Source organism: Bos indicus, chromosome 1 (assembly GCF_029378745.1).
Source record: "Bos indicus isolate NIAB-ARS_2022 breed Sahiwal x Tharparkar chromosome 1, NIAB-ARS_B.indTharparkar_mat_pri_1.0, whole genome shotgun sequence".
Lineage (NCBI taxonomy): Eukaryota > Metazoa > Chordata > Mammalia > Artiodactyla > Bovidae > Bos > Bos indicus.
This window is the reverse complement of record NC_091760.1, coordinates 127,132,509-127,152,642: the sequence shown is the minus strand read 5'-3', so window position 1 is coordinate 127,152,642 and position 20,134 is coordinate 127,132,509. Positions and strand designations below refer to the sequence as shown.

Below are 20,134 nucleotides of genomic sequence, written 5' to 3'. Positions count from 1 at the left end.
ACCACCTTATCTGCTTCCTGAGAAACCTGTGTGCAGGTCAAGAAGCAACAGTTAGAACCAGACGTGAAACAATGGACTGCTTTAAAATTGGGAAGGGAGTATGTCAAAGCTGTATATTGTCACCCTGCAATCAAACCAGTCAATCCTAAAGGAAATCAACCCTGATATTCATCAGAAGAACTGATGCCGAAGCTAAAGCTCCAATACTTCGGCCACCTGATGCGAAGAGCTGATTCACTGGCAAAGACCCTGATGCTGGGAAAGACTGAAGGCAGGAGGAAAAGGGGCAACAGAGGCTGAGATAGTTGGATGGCATCACCTACTCAATGGACATGAGTGTGAGCAAACTCTGGGAGATGGTAAAGGACAGGGAAGCCTGGTGTACTGCGGCCCATGGCATCACAAGGAGTCAGACATGACTTAGTGACTGAATAACAACAACAAACTAATCAGGCATATGAGGAAACAAGAGAACATTGTGGCGGGGGTGGCTGGTGAGGGAGGGAAAGAGAAAGAGACAATCCATAGGAGTTACAAATACTAGCCATGGATTTTAAAATAACATGCTGATTTGAGGCATGGGGGTGGAAAGAAATTCTAAAACTTAAAAACGAAGAACTTAATGCTTGGGTTTTAATAACAGTGTATTAGAAACAAAGAGATAATAAAAGAGTTGGAAGACCAGTTAGATGAAAATACCCAAAATAAGGCCCATAGAGACCAAAGAATGGAAAATATGTAATAAAGAGTGGGAGTCAAAAAGGATTTAGTCAAAAGATCCAACATACATGTAAGCAGATTTTCAGGAGAATGGAGCAGAAATTTATACTTGAAGATAACAGTTGATATTATCAGTTTTCCAAATCAACAAGATATCAAGCAATGAATTTAAAACTTCCTACAAGGCCCAAGCTTACCAGGTGGCACTAGTGGTAAAGGATCTGTCTGCCAATGCAGGAGATGTAAGAGACATGAGTTCAAGCCCTGGGTTGGGAAGATCCCTTGGAGAAGGGAATGGCAACCCACTTCAGTAGTCTTGCCTGGAGAATCCCATGGACAGGAGCCTGGCGGGCTATAGTCCATGGGGTCCCACATGGTCAGATATGACTGAAGCAACTTAGTGTGCATGCATGCATGAGGCCCAAGCAGGATGTCACACTGAGATAAGTGCAGAAAATGTGCTTGATCAAGCCAACATCCATACATAACAAAATATCTTAGCAAACAGGAAAAGGAGAGTATTTCCTTAAATTTGATAAAGAATATCTAAAGAAAACCTATCATAGATTCATACTAAATGGTGAAATGTCGAAAGCTTTTGTTTCAAGATCAGGATGAGAAAAGGATCTTTGCAGTCATCCTTTCTAGTCAATATATATCCTGCAGGTCTTTATCAACATAAAGAATAAGAAATAAAAGTAGAGTCATATTTCTGTATCACATGTTATTAGGAAATTATAAATTAAACCAATGAGATACTACTTCACAACTATTGTGTGTTAGTCACTCAGTCATGTCCAACCCTTTGCGACCCCATAGACTGTGAAAGTGAAAGTGAATTCTCTCAGTCGTGTCCGACTCTTTGTTGCCCCATGGATTGTAGCCTACCAGGCTTCTCTGTCCATGGAATTCTCCAGGCAAGAGTGCTGGAGTGGGTTGCCATTTCCTTCTCCAGGGGATCTTCCCAACCCAGGGATTGAACCCAGGCCTCCCACATTGCAGGCAGATGCTTTACCATCTATGCCAACAGGGAAGCCCATGGACTGTAGCCCACCAGATTCCTCTGTCATGGGATTCTCCAGGAAAGAGTAGTGGAGTGGGTTGCCATTTCCTTCTCCACTTCACAACCTCACAACTATTAGAAGAGCTAAAATCCAAAGTACTGACATCAAATGTTAGCAAGGATACGAAGCAACTCCCATTCATCGTTGGGATGAATGCAAAATGGTAGATCCACTTCAGAAGACAATTTGGCAGTTTCTTAACAAATTTAAAACATACTCTTACCTTATCATCCAGCAATTGCATACCTAGGTATTTACCCAAATGAGGTGAAAATTTATGTTCATATAAAATCTGCACAGTGAAACCACTGTGAATGATACTGTAATTGTAGATATACCACATTAATAATACTTTATAATAATGTGTCACTATTGATTAATCAATTGTAACAAATGCAGCATATTAATAACAGGAAAACTGTACTGGGGAAATATGGAAACTCTGTACTTTCTGCTCAAGGTTTCTGTAAACCTAAAACTCCTCTAAAATTAAAATTTACTAATTTCTTAATGGACAAATGATTTATTCAGCTTGCATATATCTTCTTGAGTCAGTCTGGGTAGTTTGTGCAATTTCTAAGAAATTTCCCCTTTTATTTAAGTTATCTAATTTGCTGGCATACGCTTGTTCATAGTATTGTCTAATGCTTTTAACTTCAGTGAAGCTGGAATTAATATTAACTTTTTCATTCATAATTTTAGTTATCTGGATCTTCTTTTTGTTTTTTCTTTTTCTTTGTCAGTCTAGCTAATCTTTTCAAACCCACTTTTGATTCTGTTGATTTTTTCAACTGTTTTTCTATTCTTTATTTCAACAGTTTTCACTCTAGTCTTTATATTACTTTCCTTCTGCTTGTCTGGGTTTTCAGTTTGCTCATTTTTTCCCCCAGTGTCTTAAGATAGAATATTAGATTTGTTTTAACATAGTCTCTCTATATAATATAGTCTTAATCTATATTTCCTTGTAAACACTATTCTTGGTACATCACATTTTGGTATACTATGTTTTCATTCATTTTCATTCATCTCAAAATATGTTCTAATATCTCATGAGATTTCTTTTTTCAACCGATTATTTAAAATGCTTTGTTTAATTTCCACGTAGTTTTGAACTTCCCAACTTTCTATTACTTATTTCAAATTTCATTCCTTTGTAGTTGTAGAAATACTTTGTATAATTTCAGCCCTTTTAAATGTATTGAGACTGTATTATGGTGTATAGTCTATCCTGGAGAAGCTTCCATACACCCTTAAGAAGGATGTGTATCCTGTTGTTATTAGCTTTCTATAAAAGTCTATTAGTCTAGATAGTTTATGCTATGGTTCAAGTTTTCTGTTTCCTTATTGATCTTCTCTCCAGCTGATCTACCAATTATTGAAATGGGGTACTGACATCTCTGACTACCACTGATGCATTGTTTATTTTCACTTTTGGTTCTGCCAATTTTTGTTTTCTGTATTTCAGAACACTGTTATTAGGTGCATACAAGTTTGTAATTGTTGTGTATTTCTGATGGATTGACTTATTATTATAAAATGCTCTTCTTTATCTTTAGTAAAACTTTTGTTTGTTTTTAAAGTCTGTTTTATCTAATATTAGAATGGTCACTTAGCTTATGGTTGCTGTTTGCATGGACATCTTTTCTATCCACTGACTTTTCAAAAAAATATTTCACTGAGGTATAGCTGATTCACATTGTTGTATAAATTTCTGCTATATAGCAGAATGATTCAATTATATATATGTATATATATTCTTTTTCATATTTTTTCCATTACAGTTTATCACAGAATATTGACTGTAGCTCTGTGTGCTACAGAGTAAGTCATCCTTGTCATCCTATATATTCTAGTTTGCACCAGCTGATCTCAGACTCTCAATCATTCCCTTAACAACTCCCTCTCCCCCTTGGCAATCACAAGTCTGTCTTCTGTATGTCTGTGAGTCTGTTCTGTATAGTAGATTCCATCCATTTACTCTTTTATTTAAGTGTCATTTTGACTCATTTACCAGCCTTTTGCATTTTCTTTTTTGGGGAGGGGCATGCTGATCAGGGACTGAACCTGGGCCCCAGAAGTGAAAGCCCAGAACTCTCCCTCCAGACCACAAGGGAACTCCCCATTTAATCTTAACTGATCTGTTTTTCTGGTCTAAAGTATGTCTCCTGTAAGATAGCACACAGTTTGATTTCATTTTTTTAATCTAGTCTAAAATCACAATGAAATATCACAACCAACCCACCAAAATGGCTAAAATTAAAGACTGATAATATCAATTATGATGGTAAATGAAATTAAAATCTCTCATTCACTGCTGAGGAGTGTGCAAATTGACAAAAACTGGAAAAACGTTTGATATTATCCACTAAAGGTGAAAATATATATACACTTTTATGCCCTAAAAAATTCCATTCCCATGTATAGATACAATAGAAATACATTTACAGCAATAGAAATACAGAGCATTATTCATAATGGCCCCAGACTGGAAATAACGCTAATGTACATGAACAGAATGGATACACACACCCTGGTAAAATCACATGCTGAACACTAAATTACAATGAGAATATAATAAAATTAATGTACACACAGTGCTATATTTCACAAATATAATGCCAAGCAAAAGGAGTCAGATACAGAAGAATAAACACTGCATGATTCCATTTACAAAGTTCAAAAATATTCCAGCAAAGAAACCTACGTGTAGTGTCCAGGAATAAACATGTAAATTACAAAAATGGAAAGAAAATGTCACACACAGTGCCACCATGTTCTATTTCTTGATTCAAGTAGTGTTAAACAGACGTTTGTTCCACAAAATATCACTGAGTGGTAGGTACATTTTGGTTCATTTACTTTTCTGTATGTGACATGATTCACCATTAAAATGGTTTAAAGAAATATTGAGTAAAGATTCCTTGTCTTCCATCCCAATGTGGTAGACACAATTTTCCCTCAAATAATCAAATTAATGTCCTTATTCCTTCCATTTTTTTCATTCCTCAAACACACACACACACAATCTTTTCTTACCTCAGTCAGGTTCTGCAAAATCCAGGCCAATCTCAAAGAAACATGCTGAGTTGTGAAAGTGAACAAACTGGCTGCTAGAAATTGTTTACTTCTAGTGAAAAAGTGCAGTACTCGGCAGGAACTGTGTATGAGCTATTTTTTAAAAAAAAAAGATATTTTAGGAAAATGTGTTTAATGGCGTTTGATGTTTCTATATCAATTCTATACACATGCAAACAAACTCAACAGCAAACAACTTCTTTAATTCCTTATATAGTGTCCTCAGCACATAAGGAAATCAAGCAAAGCACCCTAAGAGGTCAATTTGCAGTCTAAAATATGAAACGTGACACACCTACTATGAATGTCTTCAGAACACTGCAGGCTCAAGTACTTACAAAAACCTTTGAAAAATAACTATTTTATACTTCTTTACCTATTTTCAACTATGGAAGTAAAGCAAGAGGGTCAAGGGAGAAGGCTATTTTTCTATTAGAAATATATTTTTAATCAACTTAGTATTAACCCAGAAGGGAAGTTTCCCTACACATTAAGTGTTTAAAATTTGGGATGAATTATTTTATTTAATACTATTTATATTTATCTAATGATTAAAGATGAAATATACAGTTTTAAGTTTACTTCTTAGTAATGCAAAATCTTTAATTGGAAAAAAAAAAAAAAAAGCCTTATACAAAAAACTAGCATTGAGTTTTAAGGTTTGTAAGACATACTAGGAAAAAACCCCCAAAACAACAAAATAAACATGTATCCTGCTACCTAATGACAAAGATGCAGATGGATGATTCAACTTCTGAAACTGATGTTTTACAAAAAATTCAATTACAGAGAATTTATCTACTTGCATTTTTCCCTCGGTTATTCCTACTCCTCCTCAAAAGAAATTGAAAGATTTTGGTTTATTTAAAATAGAAATACAAATTTATTTTTCCTTCATTTTTGGCATAAGGCATCAATCAATAAATGTGTAGACTCAGTTCTCTCATTACAGTTTCGTTCTTCATTTTTTTTTTTTGAACAATAGACTTCAACTTTTTTCACCTTTTCTTTCTTTTTGATGAGAGCATTTAAGTTCTACTCTCTTAGCAAATTTCAGTTATACAATATAGAATTATTAACTATAGTCATCACATTACACGTTAGATTCCCAGACCTTATTCATCTTATAACCAGAAATAGTACCCTCCTTTTCATCCTGTTCAGTACTCTGACCTTCTGCAGGCCAACCTTCTGCACTTTACATTACTTATTAAATACAAGACTTTTAAAAAAGTATTTAATAATCCTCTTTCTGATGTGTTATATGTTAAGAAATGCTTCAAACTGAAGTTCTTCCTCTACAAGCAACTAGATTTTTCTCTATAAAGACTTAGATTTGGGATCCTTCAGGGATCTTCTGTTAAAATGTAGATACTTTGGTGGGGGCACACAAAAAATATTAAGACTTCTAACACCTGCACTTTTAGTCAACATACGAACAATGAACACTTTTGTTCATATACTGAACAACTATTATTGAATGCCTTCCAAGTCCCAAGAACAGTGCTAAGGCCCTGAGAAAATAGAGCAAACAGGCAGAATCCCCGTCTTCTTGAAATTTACATTCTAGCAGGAAGAGACAGGTAAATAAGTAATCAAATCAATAAATGAGATCATCCAAGAATACAATGGTTCTAAAATGAACCCCTATTTAATATACTACTAAAAAAGAAAAAATGCTATAAGTTATGTTGTGACATAATGCTAAGATATAATTCATGGTTAAAATGACCAAAAAAAAAAAAAAATCCCTGATGATTAAAAATGCATCCTGTTTAAAAATCATCGGGCTTCCCTGATAGCTCAGTTGGTAAAGAATCTGCCTGCAATTCAGGAGACCCCAGTTCAATGCCTGGGTTGGGAAGATCCCCTGGAGAAGGGAAAGGCTACCCACTCCAGTATTCTGGTCTGGAGAATTTCATGGACTGTATAGTCTGTGGGGTAGCAAAGAGTCAGATACGACTGAGCAACTTTCACTTTAAAAATCATTCTTTTCAAAATTAGAAAAAATACACATCTTATAACTCATACACTGCTGGTGGAAATGTAAATGGTACAACCACTCTGAAAAAAAAGTATAGCATTTATTGTCTTATAAACAAAACACACAATTACCCTATATTCTAGCAGTCATCCTCTTGGGGTACTTATCTCAGAGAAATGAAAACTTATGCTCACATAAAACCCCATAAGCAAATGTTCATAACAGCTTTATTGGTAACAGCCCCAAACTGACTCTAGCACAGATGTCCCTCAGCAGGTGGCTCATGAATAAAACTCGGCAATAAAGCAGAAAGGAGTACTGATACATGTAACAACTTGTGTTCTCCAGGGAATTATACTAAGCGAAAAATGACCCAGATTAAAAAAGGTTATGCTGCACGATGCCACATGTCTCACATTTTTGAAACGAGAAAAATTTGAAATGAAGGACAGATTAGTGGTTGCAACGAGCTAAGGATGGGAGAGGGTGGGGAGGAACGCAGGAGTGAGGCCGATGTGGTTATAAAAAAGCAGCACGAGGGGTCCTTGTAGTGATGAAAGTATTCAGTGCCTTGACTGTGGTGCCAGGTAAACGAACATGCGGAAAAAACTACAGAAACTAAAACACATACACCTATAAACAGAGATGAGTAAGAGTAAAGCTGGGAAAATCTGAATACGATCTATGGAATATATTAATGTCGATATTTTGGTTTAACATTATGCTATAGTTTTGTGAAATGTTACCACTTGAGAGAAGGTAAGGGATCTCTGTATTATTTCTTACAACTGCATGTGAATCTACAATTGTCTCAATTAAAACTTCAATTGAGAAATGTGTGTTAGATCTTTGAAGTTGAGGACTGTTGTGAAAGAAAGGACAGTAATAAAGACTGGATTGGAGGCAGGGGATGTTGCTATAAATAAGATGGCAGAGAAGGGCTCCCACAGAGGAGGGGACAGCGAGCCGGGCCCCGACGATGAGAAGAGTCCAGCCATGATGGTGGAGGGGGTCCCTTGCAGGGATGAGGGCTTTAGGGTGAGAAAGGGCTTGAGGGCTGGCAAAACGGGAGCCTAACCCTTAGCAGCTTCAGGGAGAGCGGGGTCTGGAAAGAGGTCAGGGTCAAACTATGATAAGAAGTTAGGATTTTATGCTAAAAGCAAAGAAAAGCCTTAGCAGCCATTAGGCACGAATCAGGACAACAGTGAGAAGAAGCACTGGTGCCTGGAGGAGACATGGTGCTGGGAAATGGCCCCATGCGCCAATTTCTTCATCACTTTGCCTGGGGACAGTGGTGGCTAAACTCACTACCTTGGTGCCAGCTCTGACACATTCTCCCTAAACATTTCCAAGAACCTCCATCACTGCTGTCACCACAAGGATCTGGAAAAGGACAGTTACAGGGTAGGGTTCCTTCAGCAGGACCGGCTCTGCAATTTTGTGTGCTAAACTCTTATGAATCTGTTTGTATGCATTTCTCTGCTAGGAGAGGCCCAAAGTTACGTCATAGACATGTTCGGTATCAAGTAGCCAAAGTCCTTTAAATGTTCAGTTTTGTGCCTGATGCCAGTTTTATGTCACAGCTTGAGATTTGGGGCTTATTCTACAGAAATAAATGTTCTCACAATTTATTTTCAAGGGCATAAACATTTTAAACACTTCAGTGACCAACTTAAGTGAAGTGAAGTGAAGTGAAGTGAAGAAGTGAAGTGAAGTGAAGTCGCTCAGTCGTGTCCGACTCTATGCGACCCCATGGACTGTAGCCTACCAGGCTCCTCCGTCCATGGGATTTTTCAGGAAGAGTACTGGAGTGGGTTGCCATTTCCTTCTAGAGGGGAACTTCCCAACCCAGGGATCGAACTCGGGTCTCCCGCATTGTAGGCAGACGCTTATCATCTGAGCCACAAGGGAAGCCATCTTAAGGAATCGAATGTCTAATAAATTGACTGATTAAAAACTAAAATTATATGTTAAAGTATTACACTGCACATTATACACAGTACAATTTTAAAGTATTCCAAAGTTCACAACATTTCCTTATAATCCCTTTCAACACCCTTGCTCTTTCTGTAAACAGCATCTCTGATATTCAGCTTCACAAGCTTTTAAGGGAGAATACATTTTTATATATTAAACTAACAAAAAAATCAGTGTGGGTGAGACTATGGCAGATATGCTTCATTCATGTATTACTGTCATATTTATAATATGTTGGGTTGACCAAAAAGTTGGTTTGGTTTTCCCTCATGATGTTATGAAAAAGCCAAACAAACTTTTTGGCCGACCCAATATTTGGACTTGCTTTTCATATAAAATTAATGTCTTCAAACATTTATCAAGGAAACCTGATGTTCCAGACACTCCCCTATCCGTCACCTGGGAGGGGCAGCCTAGCTGAGAAAGCATTTAACTGTGTGGTATTAGAAGCATTAAAATAATCAATACTGCATAGTTAGTCTTACAATTATTGGAGAAGGAAATGGCAACCCACTCCAGTGTTCTCGCCTGGAGAATCCCAGGGATGGGGGAGCCTGGTGGGCTGCCGTCTATGGGGTTGCAAAGAGTCGGACACGACTGAAGCGACTTAGCAGCAGTCTTATAATTAATATTTAGTATAATATAATAACATTTGGTCTTGATTATAAGACCAAATACTGCAGGTATCACATTTGAGGGGCTGGAAAACTGCCTTCCTCTTCGACTCAGTAACCTCACACTTCTGAGTGATGTATCGCAACCGCTGCCCATCGTCACCAGCGCTGTCACCGCCTTACCACGTGCCAGGCATCATGCTGAAAGATTGCGGCAGTCAGGCAGTCAGCTAGTTATCTACCTCAATATCCATTCTCCACTTTCATAACTATGTCCAGATGATAAAATCTGGACATGGTCTGTACCTATACTGGACATAGTCTGTATTTTTTCTATTTCTCCAGGAATAAGAATGAATTCTCAGTAACTTGTGAACCTCTGGCCCACCCCAAATCGCCTCAGGACTTCATGAAGAGTAGCTGTTAAGCACTTCAACCCACCACACATACTTCTGGGTGACTCCTATTAAATTTCACTAGTATGGGGAGTGTGCACGTGCATGTTATTCTCTTCTTAATGTCCTAAAACATCATCAGTAGATTATATAATTCAGCATACAGCTGAAGAATATATACGGGAAAAACAGTAACATCCAAATCACAGAACATAAGAAAAAGATTACCTTCATTAAAAGAGAACCATTCCAAGATTTTACAAGTTCAGTAGCTCGTAGGTCTTGCCAACTAATGAAGTTGTGGAAATGCTTTCCCGTTTTCCTAAGATGGAAACAGTATTTTGAGACTCATTATAAATCAGTGACTACATTATATAAAAGACCTGCTGCCACAAGAGAAAACAAATTTAGAGGTCAAACTGTAATTTCAACATATGATTTAATTAGGTGGGGCTCTGTAAATGTCTCTTTTTGATTTGACAAATTGAGCACACTTTGTAACAATTATGTGATATATAGCATAAATTTTTCAATCAGATTCTATCCAAAAAGTTATCCTTTTTGAAGCATGACAATGTGGGCACTTCCAAAAACAAAGCAAAACTGATGAAACATCTTTAAAGAAGCTGATACAACTTTAAAAGCAAGATAAAGAAGCCGATGCTTTTTCCTTTCATTGTACTTATCTTGATAATACACAATCAGATAAAAACTGTACCTACAGGAGTGCTGAAATGTAGCCTTATCCTATTTTATGCTTCTCAACTTTAGGACTGGTTAGCCACTGGCAACCTACCCGGCTTCCCAAAATTTGTTCAAAAAAATAAATAAATAAATTCAACAAACTGGGTCAACACTACAATGAAAGTATAGCCTTAAGAAATATAGTAGAAATAAATACTTTTTCCTTTGAGGCTCCTGCAAATCAATCACTGTCATCCACTCAGCTCCAGCATCCAGCCCTGGCTGGCCTGCTGTCTTTCCTCCAGGAGGAAACATTACCCCTGCGTGACCGTGAAAGTGAAAAGTGAAAATGTTAGTCCCTCAGTCATGTCCAACTCTTTGCGACCCCATGGACTGTAGCCCACCAGGCTCCTCTGTCCATGGAATTCTCCAAGCAAGAATACTGGAGTGGGTTGCAATTTGCTTCTCCAAGGGATCTTCCCGACCCAGGGATTGAACCCAGGTCTCCCGCATCACAGGCAAACTCTTTACCATCTGGGCCACCAGACCACGTTCAGTTCCCAAGACTGTCATTTCCAATGCTTCTTTAGCAGTCCTCACCCAGGGTCACATCCTCAACTTTACCACCTGGAAACATTCTACCACTGGTATTCTATCACTGTGTTATAAACCTGAAACACTGTAAATCAAGTATACTTCAACTGAAAACACAAAATAGCTTAATGAGAGGAAAATTCTCACAGTATAATATTAAAGGAAAAAAAGCAGGATTAAAAACTTTACCTATATTGCAATTCTAACTTGTTAAAAAATAAATAAATTAGGCAAATTAACCAAAACCCCCCCCAAAACTTAACTTTGTAATATATCAGTAGGCATGTCTTGCTACTGGATTGGCCAAAATGTTTGTTTGGGTTTTTCTGTACCATGTTATGGAAAAACCTGAATGAACTTTTTGGCCAACCCAGTATTATTTCAGTTCTCTCAGTCTTACTCCCTAAATACCTTCCCTTCCTTTAATCCCTCAAACATCCCCTTTTCTTCCTGAGACCCCTACCTAGGTTTACTTTCCTACTGGGCTTATTTACATGTTCTTCCACTTTAATGGGGGCTTCCCAGTGGTAAAGAATCCACCTGCCAATGCAGGAGACACAGGAGACGCGGTTCGATCTCTGGGTTGGGAAGATCCCTAGAGGAGCAAATGGCAACCCACTCCAATATACTTGCCTGGAAAACTCCATGGACAGAGGAGCCTGGTGGCTACAGTCCATAGTCACAAAGAGTTGGACACGACTTAGCGGCTGAACAACAAATCACTTTAACAACTTGCCTTCACATGCTATCAATTCTTTTTTTAATTGTGGTAAAATATACATAACATAAAGTTTACCATTTTAACCATTTTTAAGTGCACAATATAGTGTGGCATTAATGTTGTGTTAACAGAGCCACTATCTCCAAACACTTGGGCTGTTTCCTCCTCCTTGCTACTGTGAATAATGCTGCTATAAACACTGCTGTAAAGTATCTGTTTGAGTCCCTGTTTGCAATTCCTTGTGTACATATCGAGGATTAGAATTGCTGGGTCATATGATAATTCTATGTTTAGTTTCTGATGAACTGCCAGACAGCTTTCCACAATGGCTGCACCATTTGACATTTCAACAACCAGTGTATAAGAGTTCCAATTTTTCCATATCCTTACCAACACTTGTTATTTTACATTTAAAAACTTATAGCCATCCTGGGGGGTGTGAAGTGGTACCTCATTGTGGTTTTGATTTGCATTTCCCCAACAAGAATTTTTCATGTTCTTATTGACCATTTGAATATTATTCAAGCCTTTGACCATTCATAAATTCGTAACTGGGTATAGGTTTTGGTGGTATGGTTGAGCTACAGGAGTTATTTATATATTCTGGATATTAATCCTTTACCAAATGTACAATTTGCAATATTTTCTACCATTTTGTGAGTTTTCACTCAAAGTGTGAAAACTGTTTTTTTCTTTCTGGTTTTCACTTTTATTAATGGGATCACAGCATTCCCCTACATCATGAACAGAGTACTTCTTTTTCCTTGAATGATCCAAATGGTCACCATTATTACTCCTACCAATCAGAAGAGTGATTCTCCATTTGTTTTAGTCCTCAGTCTTAAATGAAATTAGAAGCCAAACAGCAAGACACACACCTTTCACATTACATGTTTCAGTCAGTTTTCAGAAATCAAATTTAAGATATCAAAGGCTATAAACTTTTTCAGACACATTTTTAAATTGCACATTATACATTATGCCAAAATAATTTCAAGACAACTTTATTTCTTATTATTTTAGATTAAATTAGGGTAATTCTGTTTCTATTTTGGAGAATTCTAATAGTTAAGAAAAAAATTTTTTAATTACTCATCATAAACAGATAAAAACATTTTAATAGCATGCTTTGATGCACAAAAGTTTTTAATTTTCAACTTTAAAAATGTTTTTAAAGTTCAATTTATCTATTTTTTTCATTTGTTAGCTGTGCTTTTGATGTCATTTAAGAAATCATAATAAATCCACAGTGATGAAGATTTCCTCTACATTTTATTGTAAGAGTTTTATAGATTTGTATTTTAAATTTACTCATTGATCCATTTTTAGTTACCTTTTCTTTAATGAATTTTTATTTTTTAAAATTTTTTGGCTGCATGGCATGCGGGATTCTAGTTCCCAACCAGAGACTGAATTTGTGCCCCCAAGAGTGGGAGTGCAAAGTCCCAACCACAGGACCACCAGGGAAGTCCCTTGACTTAATTTTTATATTTGGTATATGGAAGGGTGTCACTTTATTCTTTTGCATATGGATGTCCAGTTTTCTCAGTATCCTTTGTTGAAAAGACTCTTTTTTCCCCATTGCCTGGTCATGGCTCCCTAGTTTCTATGGATTGCCATAACAAAGTATCACAAACTGGGAGGCTAAAAGAATAGCACTTTATTCTCTCCCAGTTCTGGAGGCTAGAAGTCCAAAATTATGGTGTTGGTAGGGCCGAGCTCCCTCTGGAACCCGTAAGGGTGTCTGCCCTCATCTATGCCTAGTTTCTGGTAGTGTGGATTGTCACTCAGTCATGGTCGACTCTTTCCGACCCCATGGACTGTAGCCCACCAGGATCCTCTGTCCATGGAATTTTCCAGGCCAGAACACTGGAGTGGGTAGCCATTCCCTTCTCCAGGGGACCTTCCCAACCCAGGGATTCGGGGGTTTGCAGCAATCTCTGGCGTCCCCTGGCTCACAGCCACATCTCTCCTATCCTCCTTCTTCACAGGGTAGTGTCCCTGTGTCTGCTTCTCATGAGGAAATCAGTCACATTTGATGAAGAGTTCTTCCCTGGTGGCTCAGAGGGTAAAGCATCTGCCTGTGATGTGGAAGACCCAGGTTCGATCCCTGGGTTGGGAAGATCCCCTGGATAAAGAAATGGCATCCCAATCCGGTATTCTTGCCTGGAGAATCCCATGGACAGAGGAGCCTGGTGGCCTACAGTCCATGGGGTTGCAAAGAGTCGGACACGGCTGAGCGACTACACTTCACCCTACTGCATTAACACCTCATCCTAATTAAATAACTACATTTTCAATGACCCTATTTCCAAAAGTGACTGCCAAGGCACTACTGTTGGTTTTATTGGGCCATTCCCCCAAATCTCCCCCACTTTTATGTGTGAGATTACTGAATCAAAGAGTAAGACAACTTTCCAGCTCCTTAAATGTGGCGAAACTTGCTATATTTGATCTTGTAATCAGTACCGCATAGTGACTGTTCTAATAACTTTTGATGCCACACAGTCAAATGCCTTCTCAGTTAGGGTGTCCCTACTAGGTGGTGCATGGAATGTAGTATCAGTTTTCCTTGATAAGTATTTGGAGGTGTCAATTAGATATGAAGCAAGCATGAATATATTATAGAATATGACAGCAATGCATGACTGAAACAAATTTGCCATCATCTCACCCACACTGATTTTTTTGTTAGTTTAATACATAATAACACATCTTGCTTTAATAACTTGTGAGGCTGAATACAGAGGGGCTGTTTACAGGAAAGGCAGAGCAATTAAGGGAGTTTTGGCAAAACTAATACAATTATGTAAAGTTTAAAAATAAAATTAAATTAAAAAAAAAAGGCATGAATTCTGAACTGTATGGTTTTATACTGTTTGTAATGTGTAATTTTATACCTTCATACATAATTTCAGTTTGTAAATGATAAATCTATCCAACATTCCTTACATCAACTAGTTTTTAACTCAGGTCAGTGAGATTCTTCTCTTTTTATATTTTTAAAGTTTGTTTATGTGTGTATGTACGTATTTGGCTGTGTTGGTCTTAGTTGCAGCACGTGGGGTCTTCACTGCATCATACAGATCTTTCTTTGCTGCACGTGGGCTCAGTAGTTGCGGCACTCGGGCTTAGTTGCCCTGAGGCATGTGGGATCTTAATTCCCCAACCAGAGGTAGAATCCACGTCCCCTGCACTGGAAGGTGGATTCTTAACTACCGGACCACCAGGGAGGTCCCTCAGTGAGATACTTTAATTTTTCATTCTTTTGAAAATAAACGTGGTAGCTCTAGAAGTCTGTTTTTCCCACTCCTCAGTCATTGCCAATTCTTTCTTAACTGAGAGCTGCAGCTATCAGTTTGTGACTTTCCAAACTGGTCCTGCAACCTGTGTATTCCTTGTTATGTGTGGTCACTGATGTTTCTGAAGCTTCTGTTATCTTTCCTATGTGATCAGCTAGGGATCTGACACACATTTTCTAAAATGTGCGGCCCCCAAATCCCAAAAAAGGTACTGGCCCTTTAAATCTTTCAAGTGATGTGCCAAAGGAAGCCACTGTAGCTGAGAGGGCCAGAGCCTAGGTAAGCATCTGTGCCAGTTCTGCAGGGCATTGCAAAATCCACCAGAGTATATAGGCCCAATTTTTTTAAGTTCAGTTTCCATTGGAGGATAATTGGTTTACAACGTTGTATTGGTTTCTGCTGTACAACAGTGTGAATGAGCCGTAAGTATACATGTATCTCCTCTCCCTTGAGCCTCCCTCCCATCTAGCCCCACATCCCACCACTCTAGGTTGTCACAAAGCACTGATCTGAGCTCCCTGTGCTATATAGCAGCTTCCCACTAGCTATTTCACACGTGGCAGTACACATATGCACCAACGCTACTCTCTCAATTTGTCCCACCTTCTTCCTCCACTGTGTCCACATTCTGTTCTCTACATCTGTGTCTCTATTCCTGACCTGCAAATAGGTTCATCAGTACCATTTTTCTAGATTCCATATGTAGGCATTAGTTTTTAATTAAATTTTTAATCATAAAAATATATGATATTTGTTTTTCTCTTTCTGACTTACTTCACTCTATTCAATAGGTTCTGCATGTGTGCATGCTAAGTCTCTTCAGTCATGTCCAACTCTTCGTGACCCTATGGACTGTAGCCCACCAGGCTCCTCTGTCCATGGGATTTTTCCAGGCAAGAATACTGGAGAGGGTTGCCAAGCCCTCCTCCAGGGGATCTTCCTGACCCAGGGATCGAACCTGTGTCTCTTATGTCTCCTGCACTGGCAGGCAGGTTCTTTACCACTAGAGCCACTAGTGAGAGGGTAACAGGCAGGAAGGCCAGGGGTCTCCAAATGGAGGAAATAGCCTGCAAGTGTCAGACATTTTTATCTCTCTTAAGCGGCAGGAGGAAACAAACTAGCAATATTTTTTCCTTCTCTATACAAATTTAAAGGGAGGTTTCTCTTAAAATACTGTGTTGCCATAAGGACACCTGGTTTCGCCTGAAGTTAGCTATTCTCGAACCTAGAGATAACCAATGCCTTTTTCTTATGGAAATGTTCGTCTTAAGCTATGCTAATGTACTATGCCTTTACCCCAGACTCTGTCTCCAAGTCGGTTCCGCCTCTTGGCCCAGAACCTACTTGACAAACCAGTATGTTATACTCAGATATTGTTCCCCTAATCTATGTAAATGAAACCATTTGTATGGTGGTCTGCCCTTCTTCAAGATTCAAGTTAATCATTTTATGGCCCAGGATAAACCATTTGGTGCCAAGATTATCCCAAAATGCATCTTATGGGTGAGGGGCCTGGTGCCATTCTGAATTTTAAGACATTCCTTTCTTTCATTAACAGACTGCTAGTGACTATATAACATCCAGCTAAAGACTAGCAGGGGGGTACTCTTTCTGCCCCCTTCTGATGCCTATGTCAGAAGCTTTCTCTATCTCCTTTATACTTCAATAAAACTTTATTACACAAAAGCTCTGAGCGATCAAGCCTCGTCTCTGGCCCCGGATTGAATTCTTCTCCTCCGGGGGCCAAGAATCCTGGTGTATTCGCGTGATTCAACAACAACCTTTCACTAGGAACCCCAAATCTTTGTGGGACAAGATTCCCATGACCTGCCCTGGCACCTGCCCTCAGTCCTGGGAGGTGGGCTGCCTTCCCCACATATGCAGTAGGGCTGAAGAATGGAGCTGGTGGCACATGCCATCTCTTCCCCAAGGACAGGGGTCTCTACCTTCATCCAGCAATCTGCAAGTTAATATCAGGACAGGTCAGGTTCCAGAGTTCTGAAAGAGCTTGTTCCAGTCTTTCCCAATCAGCAGTTGCTGTGGTGGAGGGACCAATCTCTACAGCTTCCCACTCTACTATTGTGGTGATGTCACTCTCTATCCCTGGACTTTCAAGTTACCTACCTACCTTTTCAATACCTAACCTGGGATCACTCTTTCTTCTGGGTTCACTTTCAATGTCAGAACCGCTGAGAGAAGCTGGAAAAAATCATATAGCCTTGTTAATTGGTACCAGCCCCTACTTATGAGATATAAGCTCATCTCCTTTCTCAGAGTCACTAAAGCTGATGAAAGTCTTTCTTGTATCCCTAATCAGTTTCCTCTCCATTCACCCTCAAGGGCCCATCTAAATGTTCACCAGATTTCTCAAGCCCTAAGCCACCACTGGCTTCTTGTTTCTCAAAGGAAGTCAGGACACAGGGAAGGACCTTCCTCTACTCCCCACTCCTCCACCAGTTACCCCTTCAGCCACTGTGGGTCTCTCTTGGTCCAGAGGAGAAGCTTTCTTTCTCCAAGACTAAGGCTGGCACCTCCATTTGGACTCTCGGTATCCATGCTTTCTACTACTTCATTTCACACGCATTCCTTCAGCTGTCTTCTCTAAACATGCTTAAATCTCCCCATCTTTGACCAAAACCAAAATTCCTGATGCAGGATGCCTCCCCATCCAGCTAAGCCCTCTTGGTGTTTCCTCATCACCTCCCATTATCTCAACTACATATAATTCGAATGCAGTTTAGATTCCCAATCATTCATGAAAATTATATTCACCATGGCCACCAATATATTCCTTTCTATTTCTCTGGCAGCATGGCTTGTGGGATCTTAGTTCCCGAACCAGGGATTAAACACACACCCTTGGCAGTGAAAGTGCAGAGTCCTAACCACTGGACTGCCAGGAAATTCCCCCTAATATATTTCTAATTCCCAGATTTACAGGATCCTTTTCCATCATCTGACTTGACCTTTCTGCAATACTGGCTTCAGATGATCACTTCCTCCTTCCTAGAAGTCACTTTCCTAAGTCTCCATGGTACCACTGCACTGTTTCTCCTCCTGCCTTTCTAAGCACGTCTCTTGAGTCTTCTCTGCAGATTTTTCTTCCGTTGACTGCCAGGTACATGCTGGTGTTTGCCGAGGGCTGCATCTGTAGTCTCTTTCTCTTTTAACTAGCTGCCCTCTCAGAAACTTGACTCACACTCATAGACTCTCCCAATCCTCATCTCTAGGGCCAGTCTCTCACTTAAGTTCTATCCCCTCACAAACAAATAACTGCCTTCCTCCTATCTCCCAAGACCGGACTTCCCTGGTGGTTCAGTGGTTAGGACTCCAGGCTTCCAATGCAGGGGGCACAGGTTCAATCCCTGGTTGGGGAAGTTCTGCACGTCTAGCAGTGCAGCTAAAACAAAACAAAACAAAGATTGCTCACGCCATCTCAAATGCAACACGTCTAACCAGACCTGCTGCTCCTCTCCCTCTGGCGTGTCACTCCTGAGCTAACGCTATCTTTCTACTGCTATAGCCAAAAACTTGGGTAGGGAAGGTTCATCCTAAGTCCTCAAAGTTAGTTAAGTCGCTCAGTCGCGTCCGAGTCTTCGCGACCCCATGGACTACATGCAGCCCACCAGGCTCCTCCATCCATAGGATTTTCCAGGCAAGAGCACCGGAGTAGGGTGCCATCGCCTTCTCTGAGGTCCTCAAAGAGATCCCTTAAATCTCGGGAGCTTACATTCTAGTTGGGGTTGAAAAACAAATGAGTTAATAAATAAAACACATAATTTCATACAATGAATATGCTTTGAAAACACTGGCATGGTAAAGGAACAGAGTAATTGGGGATGAGGTGACTTTTTGATATGAAATCAAAGACCTGAATAAGCAATAGCCTTCAAAGAGACTTCTTAGTCTCAGCCTTACTGACCTCAAATCCACTGTTCTTGCTACTTGAGAGTGGCATTGAAATATATACATTATCATGTGTAAAACAGATAGTTACTGGGAAGTTGCTATACAACACAAGGAGCTCAACCTGGTGCTCTGTGACAACCAAGAGGGGTGGGGGGACGCTTAAGACACAGGGGATTCACACACACACACACACTATGGCTGATTCTCATTTTTATATGGCAGAAACCAACACAACATTGTTAAGCAATTATCCTGCAATTAAAAAAAATATATATTCTTTCTAGGAAATTCCCTGGTGGTCCAGTGGTTAGGACTCTGCATTTTCACTGCCAAGGGCATGGATTTGATCCCTGGACAGGGAACTAGGAACCTATAAGTTGCATAGCATGGCCAAAAAGTGAAAAAAAAAAAAGCTAAAAAAGAATATTCTTTGAAAATATAAAATTGATAACATTACTCTCCGGCCTAACAGCTTTTGATGGTTTCCCACTGCTTATAAGGGGCAGACTCTCTACCACAGCCAACGGCCTTCTCTGGTCCAGAGCCTGCCTTCCTTTCCAGGTTCATCTTAGTCAGAGCCCTGAGAGACTACATATGCCAGGTGCTGTTCTAGGCCAGGACATGACAGACAAAAGTCACAACACTCATGGAACTTCTTTCATGAGAGAGATATAATTTTTAAAAAATGTTAATAAGTAAATAAAGTTTTTAGATATGAAGTGATTTTAGATATGAAAATTTTTAGTGATGAACAATATGAAGAAAATATAATGGTCAAGTTATAGGGAGGTATTAGGTTGGTGCAAAACTTAACTGCGGTTTTTGCCATTTGATATTGGAATACATTCTACATAAATGTGGTTATGTTATGTATCATTTTAATGTGCATTTCTCACTTTTTTTTTTGCTAATGACTTATCACTTTCTGTTTATTTTATATTTATTTTAGACTAGTGAAATGCTGTTAGACAAAAAGGAAATTCTAGAGATTTTCTTGAGTTCAAAATGGGTCGTGTAAAGCAGTGGAGACAACTCACAACAACAACGCACTTGGCCCAGAAACTGCTAAAGACTGTACCATGCAGTGGTGGTTCA

The 20,134-nt window shown here is 39.1% G+C and overlaps 1 protein-coding gene across 3 annotated transcripts in view; it reads right to left on the bottom strand.

Moving 5' to 3' along the window:
* GK5 (glycerol kinase 5) overlaps positions 1-20,134 on the bottom strand; it is an 84,538-nt gene that overhangs the window by 37,285 nt on the left and 27,119 nt on the right. For all 3 annotated transcript variants that reach the window (XM_019961444.2, XM_019961456.2, XM_070793747.1), the window contains 2 exons: positions 10,058-10,151; positions 4,821-4,952 (listed from right to left, as the gene is read on the bottom strand). In XM_019961444.2, coding sequence (XP_019817003.2) covers positions 4,821-4,952; positions 10,058-10,151 — 226 coding nt within the window. The remainder of the gene's footprint in view (positions 1-4,820; positions 4,953-10,057; positions 10,152-20,134) is intronic.